The sequence below is a fragment of the Talaromyces rugulosus genome, chromosome I, assembly GCF_013368755.1.
Source record: "Talaromyces rugulosus chromosome I, complete sequence".
Lineage (NCBI taxonomy): Eukaryota > Fungi > Ascomycota > Eurotiomycetes > Eurotiales > Trichocomaceae > Talaromyces > Talaromyces rugulosus.
This window is the reverse complement of record NC_049561.1, coordinates 7,019,925-7,034,345: the sequence shown is the minus strand read 5'-3', so window position 1 is coordinate 7,034,345 and position 14,421 is coordinate 7,019,925. Positions and strand designations below refer to the sequence as shown.

General features: G+C 50.4%; 2 protein-coding genes across 2 annotated transcripts; one reads left to right on the top strand and one right to left on the bottom strand.

Annotated features, from left to right (window-relative positions):
- Window positions 1-3,530: 3,530 nt before the first annotated feature.
- TRUGW13939_02397 (uncharacterized protein) lies at window positions 3,531-9,684 on the top strand (the record flags this gene model as incomplete). The annotated part of the gene is made up of 2 exons (XM_035485591.1): window positions 3,531-4,100; window positions 4,168-9,684. The coding sequence occupies 2 exons, from the start codon at window positions 3,531-3,533 to the stop codon at window positions 9,682-9,684; spliced, it is 6,087 nt and encodes a 2,028-aa protein (XP_035341484.1).
- Window positions 9,685-10,436: 752 nt separating this feature from the next.
- Window positions 10,437-13,809, bottom strand: TRUGW13939_02396 (uncharacterized protein; the record flags this gene model as incomplete). Its single annotated transcript, XM_035485590.1, has 7 exons — window positions 10,437-11,099; window positions 11,169-11,754; window positions 12,264-13,135; window positions 13,196-13,364; window positions 13,416-13,427; window positions 13,492-13,641; window positions 13,712-13,809. Coding segments are annotated over 7 exons (2,550 nt in total), but the record flags the coding sequence as incomplete, so codon positions are not given.
- Window positions 13,810-14,421: the final 612 nt, after the last annotated feature.

The window sequence follows — 14,421 nt, the reverse complement described above, 5'->3', positions numbered from 1 at the left end:
CATTTTCCCGCTCAAGAAGGAAAGTATATGGATTACGCATAATTTCGGAAGATGGATCACCGACCTAGACTATACGAGTGGCGTTTGGAAGATAAATTCGACCCACTAGAAGGCGAACACAGATTGGAATCTGTGAATAGATGTTGTATTCTTCTCAAGTACATAAGATATTTCTCCAAGCAAAACTTTGGAATACGAGGTTCAGTGGCGAAGGTCTTACGGTCAAGACATCGGTTGCCCCATCCCATATCCCAGGATGGATGCGGGAAACCAATTCTCAGGAACGACCTCAGATCAGCATTCACCCTGAAGTCGCTGCGGCCGACAAACTTACCCCAATATCGGTTAATGTGGTGTGGCAACGTGCCCAAAAATTACCAGGCCACGAAGACTTGATCTCTATATTGGAGACCGCTTCGCGAACCTGTTCCTTGAATATACAAAATTCTGCCTGTAGTTTCCCCAATTCAGAGCACTCTTCGTTGAGTCGTAAAAGTCCAGTATTCAAGTCCAGGTTTCTCAAAAGTATGAGCAGTGTCCCGCAGCCTAGCCAATTGATTGGCTTTGTATTCGTCGAGAAATTTCAGACTACTCTAGACAGAAGTATATAAATCATAACAGGTTGCAATAATCCGATGGTAGGTACGGGATTTGCTGAATGACCCGTCGTCGAATAAACTATCAGTTTCGGAAGCCTTGAGGCTTTCTTTCTATTCTTGGAAGATTATGAGAAGGTTGCTTTTTTGTGATATCACTGCACTGCATATTCCACGGATGAACTGCGCTAATGGTGTTGAGTATAACACAGGTTCCTGGCTCGAAGCCAGCGCTACATGCCAGGATCCGTTGAGAATGATAACATTCCATAGGCACTGAGGATCCGCCAAAAAGGAGGCGTACTCTTGTCGCGATGCTGGACTTGTGGAAATTGCTGACATTTGAATAAATAATATCCCTGGGAATCCCTGTCTTTCAACTGTTGCATGTAGGGCGACCTTATTCTCTGTTAAAATTTATATCGCACTTGAGCATGGCCGATAAGATTGAAGCGAAACCTAGAGCCTCGCCCTGGTGCGTTTTAGGTAAGAAGATTCCACTTACAAGAAGGTTGTGACATTGCATACATGGTGATGAAGATGTCTTTGTTTTTTTAATATGTACCATAATTAGGGTTAATGCATGTAGCTTACAAGTGCAGATTGAATCATGAGGCCACAGTTATTCGTCTCAGCTGTACTTGTCCCGGCAAACTATAAAAAGCATCACTAAACTAGAAAATAATTCCAACCGAGCCCATATCGTATTATATTTTCCCCTCTAAAATATTTATTTAGAAGTAAAATTATTAGAGGTATTTTTGTCATATAAATGTAGTTTAAACTGGAAGTTCTGACGAGCAGAAACATTAATTGGACGACTCAATTGCTAAGAAACCCACCAAGGAGTCTCTTTTGGTGGTATGGAGAATCAATGGTGGATCGTAATTAAGTTTTCACAGTCGTCAAATTAATAATTAACGATTGCGATTACCATTTAAGGCATCCACTACACACACTACTATAAACTACCACAAACTAGCCCGCGATCGACTCAATTCCGGGGAACGCAGTGCGGGGTTCCCTGGAGAAGAGCGCAAAAAATAGCCAACTACGTGGGGAGTCTAGTAAAGATCGCCATCACCTCATGTACGCAGGAGTAAGTACTACAACGGTGTGCTTTGTACGTGCAGTTGCCACATCGTCGCGAGTAAGAGGGCTGTGAGGCTATTTGCCAATTGCTGCTGGATTGGCCGGAACCCCTCTGTGTCCGACACAGTGTTTCCCCCACCAGCATAACTCATCGATCATGAGACCAGTTGTTTAGTCTGTTTCACCCGGAACAAGCAAAGCTGGCGGATTGACAGTGGCTTGGTGGCTGCCTGAGGCACCGCAGTAGGTCAGTTGACTCGGTTGACCGCTCCCTGCGCATTCCAGAACATTTGAATAATGTATGAACAAGGGCTCCTTGAATGGTAATGCCGTTACGTAACGTGCCTGGCCGCAAGCTTTCAAGTAACTGGATTCAGCAAGAGGTCATGGGGTATAGATGTATCGGACAGAGTATACTTAGAACCAAGTGGTGAGGTCATGCTCGTGATGCGCGGTCTCGACCACGGTTCTGCGCGCAAATGACCGCGATACTCGAGACATCCCATAGGCTGGAGATGCAGGCAGCGTGGCGTATTATTGCATGGCTGTCTTTGATAAGACTCGTTGCGTGGTGAATCGCCAGAGTCTAAATAACCCTGCCAGCAAAACATCTGCCATCGCACCTCAACCCGGGCACGAATTCCGCCCGTCATATGCGTGTTGCCTCTGTGATCTCACCTCCTCACCGACAGGCGAGGATGAGCAAGGAGGCGACATTTCCTTGTCAGCCACAGGAAGTCATACAGCATACTCCAAGTAATATTATATCAAAAGAGAGAGAGAGAGAGAGAGAGATAGAGAGAGAGCGTGCAAGGGAGGAAGGAAGAAAATGCAGATAAGCCGGACGATAAGGGCGACCACGCGCTAGTCCATATTGGGCGCATGTGGGCCTGTTATGCGCCCGCCCATTGGCCAGCTCTCGTAGTTTAAGCAAGCCCAGCGCCAAGACCGGAACATGCGAGAAAAACGCCGCGACACGAAACGGCGCCAACACTATAATACAGAATAATATAGAATAATGTAGAATGGTACGTACGTAGTAAGAAGTTACGAAAACCAAGATCGTGATGACTGCGTCGGGTCAGACGGACGGGCCGCAGCCAGTTGGCCAGCTATAGCGTGTAGCGTGTCCCACCGCTAAGTCCGTCCCTAAGTTGACACTAGCGCATCCATTCGTCGCGCCTGCCTGCCTTAGTCAGTAGTTACTCTCTCGCCCACCACCGCCCCTGCTTTGCGTCTCACGTCCCATGGTGTTCGGATTATGATTATTATATTTTCTGCTTTCTTTTCCCTCTATCGCTATTGTGTTCTTGTCGCGACTTTGCTGCCTGCCCTCTGCCGTGTCGTGCCTTGCGTGGAATTCGATTGATTGATTGACGCATCCGCCGCTTTCTCACCCCCACCCGCTACTGCGTGCTGTGCTGGAGATAGACGTCGGACGGATAGAACAGAATAGAACACGCAGACAGATAGACAACAACGTCTGTCTTTCCTTTACCGACTCTCGATCCCGACACAATCTCGTCTCCGGCCACGCATCGTTCCCTGCAGCACATTCCCACGCGGGCGCTCGCCGCTCGCCCGCTCGTCGTGTTCGCAGTCGGATTGTTCGCGCTCCAACTGCGTCACACCAACAACCTCCCCGTGTCTCTCCCGCCATGGCTTTCTGATCTTCTACTGGCAAAGCCACAGCTGCTCACGGGCAGCCGATCTGCCTGGCAGACCGTCCAGCCTTGCTTGTTTTGGTGCCGAATCACCCCGTCCCAGACAGACTGAAGACACGAAAACGCCGCCGTGTGAAATCCACCCCGCCAGTGAAAAGCCATTGACTCCCCATAGACTATGGCAGCCAACGACGGAGGCGATGCTCCGCGATTCCTCGCCCCGCCCGCCGTCACGGCCCTCAGGGCAGAAGCCGCCGAGCCACGCCGCGTCTCGATGGAGCGTTCCTTTAGCGAGGACATGCGAGCCGAGCGCGATGACCTCCGTGAAGCCGCCGAACAAACGTTGAACGTGATTTTGGACATGGGCCTCGATGGCCGCGTCAAATGGGTCAGCCCGTCCTGGAGACAGGTGATCGGTACCCAGCCAGAATCGGTGGAGGGCAGGGTAGTTTCTGACCTGCTCTGGACGAACAAGACGTGTTTTCAGGATTCTATCAACTCGATGAAGGAGGACGATTCTCGAAGCCGTTTTGTCCGTTTTTCCGTCCGCATGGGTCCCCATTCCATGTTGAGATCCAGGGCAAATCGCCCAGAACAAGAGGATGACACCCAGAAGAGCGAGAGTGAAACCATGGTTGCAGGAGAGATGGACGAGGAAGAAGCACAAGAAGACAATGACGAGAATGTGCTCAATATGGAAGCTCAAGGAATCATGGTTTACGATCGCTCCGGTGACGGCGAAGGACATGTAAGCCCAGATTCTCCGCCTCTCAAAGAGAAAAAGAAGAAAGACACCGTAACTAACAACTATCTAGACCATGTGGATGCTGCGACCCTCTACGTCACCGAAAGAAGTGACTATCGATCTTCCTCCACTCCTAGTGGAATCCCTCGGTGTTGGCGCAGAAGTCCTAGCAAACCATCTGACAACCCTCGCCGAAAAAGGCGACGAAGCCAGAACCACAAAAGAAAGCATCCCAACGCCCATTCTATGTCGAATTTGTGAACGGCAGATCACCCCGTGGTGGTTCGAGAAGCATTCGGAACTGTGTTTGCAGGAACACACCGCTGAGATGGAAGTACAAATCGCCCAAGAGAACCTCGACGAACACCGCCACGCCATTGTCAGAGTACTCGACGCACTGGAGGCCCGTCAGGGACGACCCCTGTCCGCCGACAACCAGTCGCCCTCTCGAGCAGAATACAAGGGCCTCCCCATTGGTCCATCTCCAGCCTCGTCAGGGCCGGCCTCGGCTCCCGGCTCTTCCCCTGCAACACCGCCTCTATCGCGAGACCCTTCTACCTCCGGCTTTGGTCATGGACGAGGTCGTTCTTTTGCAGTCCGGAGACCTTTAGCACGAATCGCTGAGCTTGTCCTAGACCTCTGCGACACTGCCTTGGAAATTAGCACCCCGGCACTCAAAGAAACCCGGGGAGACAGCGCCGAAGAATTGCGGACCTTGTCGCCACAATCGGAATCTCGTATTTCCCAGGTCCTTCAATGGCAGTCTCCCAGCAGCAACACGCTGGAACAAGAACAGGGCCTTGCCGCTCTATCTGCCGACACTGAACAGGTCGCCAAAGCCAAGGTCGAAGCTGTTGTCCGTCATCGCCGTATTGTCGAGTACGCTGAGAGAATCCGAGTGGAATACACGGTGATGGTCGAAGAATGCATTGAAGCCGCCCTAAACAAAGCAGAGCGTATTGCGGCGGGTGACTTGTCCGACTCTTCGACATCTTCGTACGATGAGGAGATAGAGGAGGAGACACTAGATCAGCCGGAGCGAGAGCAGCCGGACTCCTCTCAACCCCCCGAATCTGTTGCTTCTGCTGCCTCTCAACCCCAAGAGATCGCCGAAGGAACTGCACGTGTTTCATCAGATCCTTCATCAAGCTCTCAGTCACCGCGACGTGGCTCGTCGGTCGCTGTCTCGACTCGCTCTGCGAGCCCGTTGGAATGCCCGACTCCTCGCTCATACAAAAGTCTTAGTGGCTTGTTGGGGTCTTCTCACCCGACCAAACGCGGATCACTGCTAGCCGAGAGTGATTACGGCGACAATAGCGATAGCAGCAGTGTGCCCTCATCTTCACTGATTGCAGCAGCGATCAGGAACGAATCCCCATCATCCGAGAAAGGAATATCGCGCGCAACGAGTTCTAAGAGCAGAAAACGCAAAAGTCTCATATTGACCAATTTATCAAGTTCTCCGCGCCGACAGCCTTCACCCGCTCGGGCTCCAGGACCAGGCTCTCCGTTGCGACTTTCAAAGCCTCGTCTCCCCAGTGGTGAGAGTATGCCGTCTCCAAGCATCTCTCCCTTGCTGTCGACAAACGATTTGGCCGCTCACGGATTACCGCCACACCAGTATATGCATTCTCACATTCATCACCACCGCCGACAATCCTCGACGGCATCGTCGGACGTCAAGGCTCCCATTTCCCCACACTTAAGTTCGGTGAGCCAGCCTCAGCCTCGCCCGGCACCCCCGTCAATCAAAGATTTCGAGATTATCAAGCCCATCAGCAAAGGTGCCTTTGGGAGCGTCTACCTTTCCAAGAAGAAGTCTACAGCCGAATATTTTGCTATTAAAGTGCTCAAGAAGGCAGACATGGTGGCCAAGAATCAAGTCACAAACGTTAAAGCAGAGCGGGCAATCATGATGTGGCAGGGTGAGAGCGACTTTGTTGCTAAGCTATACTGGACCTTCTCGAGTAAAGAATATCTCTATCTAGTGATGGAGTATCTCAACGGCGGTGATTGCGCTTCTCTGGTCAAGATCCTTGGTGGCCTGCCTGAGGATTGGGCTAAGAAATACATCGCTGAAGTTGTCCTTGGACTTGTCCACCTGCACAACCGAGGAATTGTGCATCGTGACCTGAAGCCAGATAACCTTCTCATCGACCACAGCGGTCACCTCAAACTAACCGACTTCGGCTTATCGCGCATGGGTCTCGTTGGTCGTCAAAAGCGCGTGTTGAAAAGCCCAGACGAGTCGGCGCCGGATTTACTGAAACAGGGACCTTTTCCGCGAGCAATGTCGATGGCTTCTTCAAGATCTGCTTCTTTTGATTTCCAAGGTGGCCACTCGCCAAGTTCGACCCCCATCATGGCTCCAGATACCGCGGGAAGCTACAACCAGCCCTCATATTTCAGTCTCAATCAAACCCGGGAGGGTTCAGGACGCGCATCTGGCTACCGAAGTGATAGCGGTGGAAGTGACACTTTACACGCAATTTTCCGTACCTTCTCATTAAATGAAGGAACAGAGGCACCCGCACCACTGCCACCTCCGTCTCAAGCGGCCACTGAAGATGAAGCTCCCAGCGAAGCAGGGGAATCTCCACATCTAGTCCCAGTAAGCCAGCCTATCAGCACTGCATCGCACAACACCCCGCCGTCGCAGTCCATGCCACCTCCTCCAATGGCTTTGTTTGATCCCGAAGACCACAATCGAAGATTTGTCGGTACCCCCGACTATTTGGCCCCTGAAACCATCAACGGCGTCGGTCAAGATGAAATGAGTGATTGGTGGTCATTAGGATGTATCCTATTTGAGTTCCTCTTCGGGTATCCTCCCTTTAATGCCTCGACACCAGATGAGGTTTTTGAGAATATTCTACACAGACGGATCAACTGGCCGGATGAAGCCCATGAATTGGCCTCCCCAGAAGCACTTGACTTGATGAATAAGCTAATGACCATCAACCCTGAGCAACGCCTGGGAGCCAACATTGAAGAAAAATTCCCGAACGGTGGTGCGGAAATCCGTGCCCATCCATGGTTTGTCGATATCAACTGGGAGACCTTACTCGAAGATAAGGCAGAATTTGTCCCTAACCCAGAAAACCCGGAGGACACCGAGTACTTTGATGCCCGCGGTGCCACTCTGCAGTCATTTGAAGATATCGAAGACCAACAGCCTGCTCAATACCCACTGTCGACAGGGGAGTATCCAGACCGGCCGCATGACGCGCTCTCCAAGGTCCGCACTCAAGCAAACTCGGGAAAAAGAGGGCTCATGCCGCTACATATCCCCCCGCACGTTCGAGATACCCGCAGTCGACGTCTCAGTGAACCCGTCTTGGATGACGACTTTGGGAACTTCAACTTTAAAAACCTGTCCATGCTGGAGAAAGCTAATAAGGATGTTATCCATCGATTACGACAGGAAGCCATGCAGGCTCAGCAACGACCGGTACAGCAGGCAACCGTGTCTCCAACCCCGCCTAGTTCTGCACCATCTCTTGAAAGTAGTCCACTTCTTCCGATGCCGCTACAGCGCACCCTCTCACAGAACAAGGGCAATCGACCCGTTTCTCCATCTGGATTTAGCCAAACCGGCTCCTCGCCTAACCGGCCCTCACAACCCTCTTCCCCGTTGTTGGTCCAATTTAGTACCGGCCAGAATCACGAACGCAGAAAGACTTCCGGGTCGTCCTCGGCGCAGTCGCAACAATCGGTTGGTTCCATGCCTGAGAAACTTGGAGATATCCCGCGTCTAACAACTAGTGTCAAGCTTGCTTCCTCAGCGCCTTCGCCCAACAAGGCTACTAGGATCCCCGCTCAATCTCCGGACAAGAACGTTCCAGGCCCCCCCTCGCTCTCTGCTTCATCAACTACCGTCTCAACACCATCGGCTGGGATCCGAGCAAGATCACAGACAATGGGGTCCCAGGACACTGAGGCGCACCAGATTTCCGGAAAGGAGCCATTTATCCCTGGTCATCATAAACGTCGAAGTCAGCTATTTGATATTTCGCCCTCCTCATCCGACAACGAAGATCCTCGTACTAAAGCGCTCTTGAAGGTACAAAGAAGACGCCAGAGCTCTAGGAGACTATCCCAAATAAACCTATTGGATGGACCAAGTTTCCGTCCTCTGGATGTGCTGATTTGTGAGGATCATCCAGTCTCTAGGCTAGTTATGGAACGCCTTTTTGAAAAACTGCGTTGTCGCACCATCACCGCGCTTAACGGTTCTGAGGCGATGCGATACGCTTTAAGCGAAGTCCAATTCGATATCATCATGACTGAGGTCAAACTTCCGCAAATAAATGGAGCAGACGTGGCTCGTATGGTGCGTGAGACTCGGAGTGCCAATCGGCATACACCTATTATCGCCGTGACAGGGTATTTGAAAGATCTTCCGGAGGCACATCATTTCAACTCTTTGGTCGAAAAGCCACCAACTTTGACCAAATTGACAGAGGCATTGTGTCAGTTTTGCCAATGGAAGCCGCCACCAAAGGACTACGTTCCAGTACACTCCTTGATGATTCCTCCCCCGATTCCCCGCAGCCTCATGCATACCGAGGACAGCCCAAGCTCGACATCGTCTGGTTTCCACCCGGTTCCCTCTAGTTCTTACAGAGGCTCGAGTCGTGCAGATTCTGTTGGAAGCAGCTACTTTGGTGACATGGATTCAATCAAGGCTGAAGACGTTCCCGTCATTATCAGCCGTCACACAGATAGTTGGGGAGATGTATCGGATGGACTCGGAATAGAAGGTGCTGCTGCGGCACCCTTGCCAATCGAAACCAAACCAAACCCGAGCACTGTCAATCCTGCACCTCCCCCTATACCGCAGTTAGGGCATACCCTTTCAGCACCACCTACGTCTGCAATGCCTGGTACGATCACCCCACGTAAACAGCGGTCGAGTGAGGCAATTCGCGCGAAACGCGAAGTCTTAGAGAATCGTCGTTATGAATGTGCTGAATCCGGGGATGACGAGGACGAGGAACTTGGCAGTCACCATGTCCGCCATCGTAGCCCAGCACATACATCAAAAGGGCCCCGATCTAGTTCAAAGCTCGGCATTGAAATGATGCGGACAAATAGCCGTGGAAGCGTTGTTAGCGGCAGCGAAGAGTTGATCGCCAAGGAAAAAGCATCTCCTAGTCCGGAGTCAGACATTCAAGAGCTTGGGGAAAGACTCGAAGCCTTTCAACTTCCTGAAGATGAGCTTGCTCCTGGGAAGCAACAGGATGAAGTAGAGTCACCGCGCTCTTCAAAGTCACCCGAGCAGTGGCGACGTTCAGCTTTAGAGCCTCTCCACGAGTATCCTTCAGAGACACGGACTTCAATAACGAGTTGGCCGACATCGGTTCCGCAAATTTCCACACCCTCCAAAGACAGCAACTCGACCGAAGAAGCGAATGATACCGCAAAATTAGAGCTTCCACTGACGCCCGAGGAAAATACGGACCTTGACTCTGCCACCGATCCCGACGCTACGCCTCGACCAGTGCCTACTACCCCAGCCATGTCGGATATCGGCGATGCTACACCACGTGTAGGCCGTAGCATCCTTCCATGGAAACGACGATAGATAGAATCTTTCACCCATCTCTTTTTTTTCTCCCTTCAAGCACCATATGTTTTACTATCACCTACTTATCCGATGTACTCTTTTTTCCACACATACACTCCTCTTACCAATCTCCTTTTATGTATGAAAGAATCGTGAAGCTAGCTCTTCTACTATTTCCTTTGTTTATTTGTCCGAGTCCAAAAAGCCACAAAAAGCATCATTATCATCGACTTGTGTATGTGCTTATTTGTCCGCTTGTCTACTTTCCATTCGACTGTTATATTTTTCTCCAATTTGTTCTTTTTGTCATGCCATGTTACGACCATTATATCACTGATTTGCAAGCGTGCATTTGTTTCTTTTTATTCTTTTTGGTTTCATTTTTTTCATTTTTTTTTCATTTTTTTTTTCTATCTCAAGCCTGGAGTTTGTACTCGGCAAGTTTAGGGATGTGTAACTCGTTGGTACGAGTCTTCTCTACAAGTTTGTATCTAGAGTAGGTTCGTTACAGTCATACGAAAAAAATTTCCCTCGGAGATATACGACCCCACAGTACTCTTTTATAAACGTATCTATCAATTCTTAGCTTTATGATTACATCAATGATGTATCTAGTCATGAGTCTACAAGAGGCTGTTTGTTGAAAATGAGTTAGAAGTAAAGAATTAACTCTTCAAATCTATATACATGTAATTTTGGCATCACATTACATACAACTTATCGAAGAAACAACAAATAAATTTTGTTACAAAGAAGAGAAGAAAAAAAACCTATTGCGCCTTCTTGGAGTTGTCGGCAGCAGCAGTGGCATTCCAGAAACTCACGGTGCGAGCGACAGCCTCGTGCATATCAACAATGGGCAGGTAACCCAGTCTCAGCTTGGCCTTTTGGCAAGAGTAGTACCTCGTCATGCATGAGTATCGGACAGCTCTGCGCGTCAACCGTGGCGTCTTACCCAGCAGGGCGAAAACGCCTTCGGCGATACCACCGACGACCTGTAGGAAGCCCTCGGGGAGGGCCCAGACTTCAGATGGATCGATTGGGCGGTCCATTAGAGCCCAGAGCGCATGCGCAAAGTCCCAGAAGTACAGGGGCTGGTCGTTGGTGATGTTGAAGGCCTCGCCGTCGATACGCTCATGGTCGAGGGGAGCCGCCTGGCCGGCTTTATTGCGCGCGGCTGTCGCGAGCAGGCTGATTGCGCCGAGGGTGTGTCCATAAGCGATGTTACCGACGTAGGTAAAGTCAAATAGATTGTTATTCTCGCCGAGTTGGAATCGGAGTGCTAGGTCCGACGCGTCGCGACCGTGCTCAAGCATCTTGTATGATACTGTCGTATCCTTTTCGCCGACAATGCCAGCTGGGCGAATAGCGCAGGTGAGCATGCCAGAAGGGTTGTTATTGTTTGCGTTGAGAACAATTTCCTCGGCCAATCCCTGGATAGATCCCCAGTGTTAGTGATATTTGCATAGGGGGAAAAGTGACAAGAGAAGAAAAATGCACACCTTTGTCTCGGAGTAATATTCCCCCTGCAGAGACCCTCGCACATACGGCCACGTCTCGTTCACGTTGATCAAATCGCTTCTGGTATCATGCACAACTGACGAGGAGCTCGTATATACAAATGCCTGGCACTTCTTTCCCCAGTCTCCGTGAACGCCACCGGCAACCTCGACCAATGTCTTCGTCCCATCGACGTTCACCTTCCTGAGCAATTCGTCTGTCGATCCCAGCGGCGCCGGACTGGCAGTGTGAATAACGACATCCGGCTGGACCTTCTTAAAGACCTCCAGCATGGACGGGATCGACGTGATGTCGCCCTCGTGGTACTGGGCGCCGGGGAGTCGATTGTTCGCCGTGCGCAGGTCGACTACGTGCACCTTTGCAATATAGTGTGGGTAGCGACTCTTGAGAGAAGGATATTCAAAGCGAGGATCGCCCGTGACTTTGGGCAGAGCTGCGGATGGGTCGGTTTCAGATGGGAAGTTGAGCAGCTGGTCGACAATGTTCCAGCCAAGGAAGCCGCAGCCACCGACGACCAGGACGGTGCCCAGCTCCATAACGGGTTTTTTCTCAGCCATTGGGGACTGACTGTTAGGCTATTTCAAGATTGTTCGGTAACTGAAGCGCGAAGACGTGGAAGTTGAGTTGCCCCGGAACACTATTGCGAGGAGACTCCGCAAACTCCATATCACGCTAACCAAAATCGAACTAGTATGGCCCTCTTCATTTACCCGTACGTATTATTATCGAGAGAGAGAACGCGTGATAGTACTATTCTAGTTTTTATTCGGAATCAATGCATCTCAATGGCGTTGTTATTCGCAATCTGGTTTTTTTTTCTTAACCCGTGGCAGCAGTGGTAACTAGAGGAAAGAAACAAAAAAAAAAAGGACCTAAAAGAGGACCGTCCTAGAAAACGCCATTCCTTCAGCTCGCTAGTGGTATCTTATTGAAAATGTCGGTAGCTTGGATAGATGAAGAGGGATGGGTATATCATGAAGCCGTAGCAAAAGTTTGAGCTTGTATCGTTACAATTCCCTAGTATCATCACTAATGGTAAGCAAGCGGCGCCCCCCAAAGACACTATGCGCACTTACTCGGTACTCCTCTCCACCGCCCGTCTCAATGCTCGATTGTATTTCTTTTTTTCCTCAGGTGTACCCCAGAACAGTTTCATGGCCTCCAGGTTGACCGTGGTTCTTGGATCGAATGGAGGAGACTCCTCTTCTAGAGCTAGCACGATTGCATCAATATGGTACTTTAATTCCTCGTCACGGCTAGGGAAATAGCAGAGCACGCCGTCTTTGGAGACACGGTGGTGAAATATAGGTGTCTCCACGAAGACCCGTGGCTGCTCATCTGGGAATCTGGGGCTCAAGTGTATTTTGATCTGGAACACGCCGCCATCAAGGTGGGTCATAGGCCGGCCAAAATATGTTATTGTCCACACAAACGGATTGTCATCGACTAGCGACAGATTGGCAGCGAAAGATTTTCGCGAGCCAAGGTCCTCGATTATCTGTTCATGCTGGCGTTTGAGGCTAGCTGCTATTCTAGATTCGTTTTTCTTGGACGCCAACCCTTCCACAGCCCAGCGTTGCGTTTCGTCGGCCAAAGTCTCTTTCACGAATTCCAGACGTTTCCTCAATTCTGGATAGTCAAATTTTCCTATCATGGTATTGCCGTTGTGCTCAAACGCCATCGATTCAAACTGCTGGTCCTTCTCGACCTTCTGGGCCGCGGTATCAATGGTTTGTAGATAGGACTCATAGTACCACAGGAATCGACGCTTGCGCAAATCTCCGAAAGGTTCAAATATGGATTTTTCATCGTCGTATGCGAACGTATCTTCTTCGTCATCGCTGTCTTTTGTGATCTCTTCTGGAGGAATCACAGAGCCGTCCTTTTGTATACCCAACGCGCCTTCAAGTGGCTGGATAACCGCAATGCGGAGCGTTTCGTGCTGTATCTAGACATATCGACCGCATTAGCAACATAGTCGGACCATTTCCCACGAGGATATATCCACCTTGGCGACATATTGGGCCATTGCTTTCTGGTCATCTGGACCTTTGGCATCCTCGAAGCCGGGCTCGTTCTCATAGGGATTCGCCGACATCAAGCTCTGGATCGAAATCAAAACCGACTCAAGACCTTGGGCAGATGACCACTCTTCGCCCCTCTCTCCGCGCCATGTCCTATCGCGAAAATAAGTATCTCAATTAAACCATGTCAGCCATCGGACATACCCAAGGATTGACCTAGTAATGATACATCAGTAAAGCTCAGTAGCTGAGAAAAAAAAAGAAAGCGGCAAGGACGAACAAGCAAACTTTCCCTCCGGCATATATATTAGGATTGAATCGGCAGCGACCCGAATTTGTTGTGAGCGCTGTTACCTTGGGTGGGCTGCCGGGGTAATCTTTGGGAGCCATGTTAGCAGCAGAAATTCTGATCGCAGGATGACAAGCAGACCTTTTGGAAACTTGATTGAGAACTTTTCATTTTTTTGGGTCAGTAAGTGTTACATGCGATTGGGAAATACCTTACCTCAAAGAACCCAAACTCATAGGGGGTGCCGGGAGGGCCAACAATCAACGCTTTCACATTGCGAATGTCGGATTCGCGATATGCTACCCCAAGTGCTTGTGGACAGTCAGTTCACCATCTCCTCAGTTGTAGATGAAGTTAAGCAGTGAACGGTCTCTCACATAGATCTGTTCCACTCTGGATCTGGCGAAGTTCCTGGAAAACGCACCCCACCACCCCACTCTCAGTCAGCCTAGAGGTCTCACCAAGTCGTGCTGCTGCATGAACTCGCAGTAATAATAACACTTACGCGTGTAATGCGGAGAATAGCCTGATCAGACATGGCAACGCAACAATAACAGCGACCCTCTCCGTTGTTGGGGAGAGAAAACAATCAGAGGCGTCGGTGGTGTTGATTTATGGACGAAAGAAAGGCGGCACGCGTGTCACCCAGGCAGAACTCTGGACGAGTGTCTGCCTTAGTAGTAGTGGTTCAGACAACTGTAGCCAAACTCGATGTGACAAGTAATCAGTCCCCCTGGCGATTGGAGGTGCTGCAGCCAACCGACAGCTGTAGGATGCGAGTAAAACACACAAGGCTGCAGGAAACCGGGGGGGTCGAGTCTTTGCGGGTTCTGTTGGGAGAGGAAAGGCCAACGACTCAGAAGACCATGGGTCTTCGCTGGCCGATTGCTCTGGCGGTGATGCTTTGGATGTTGTCGTCAT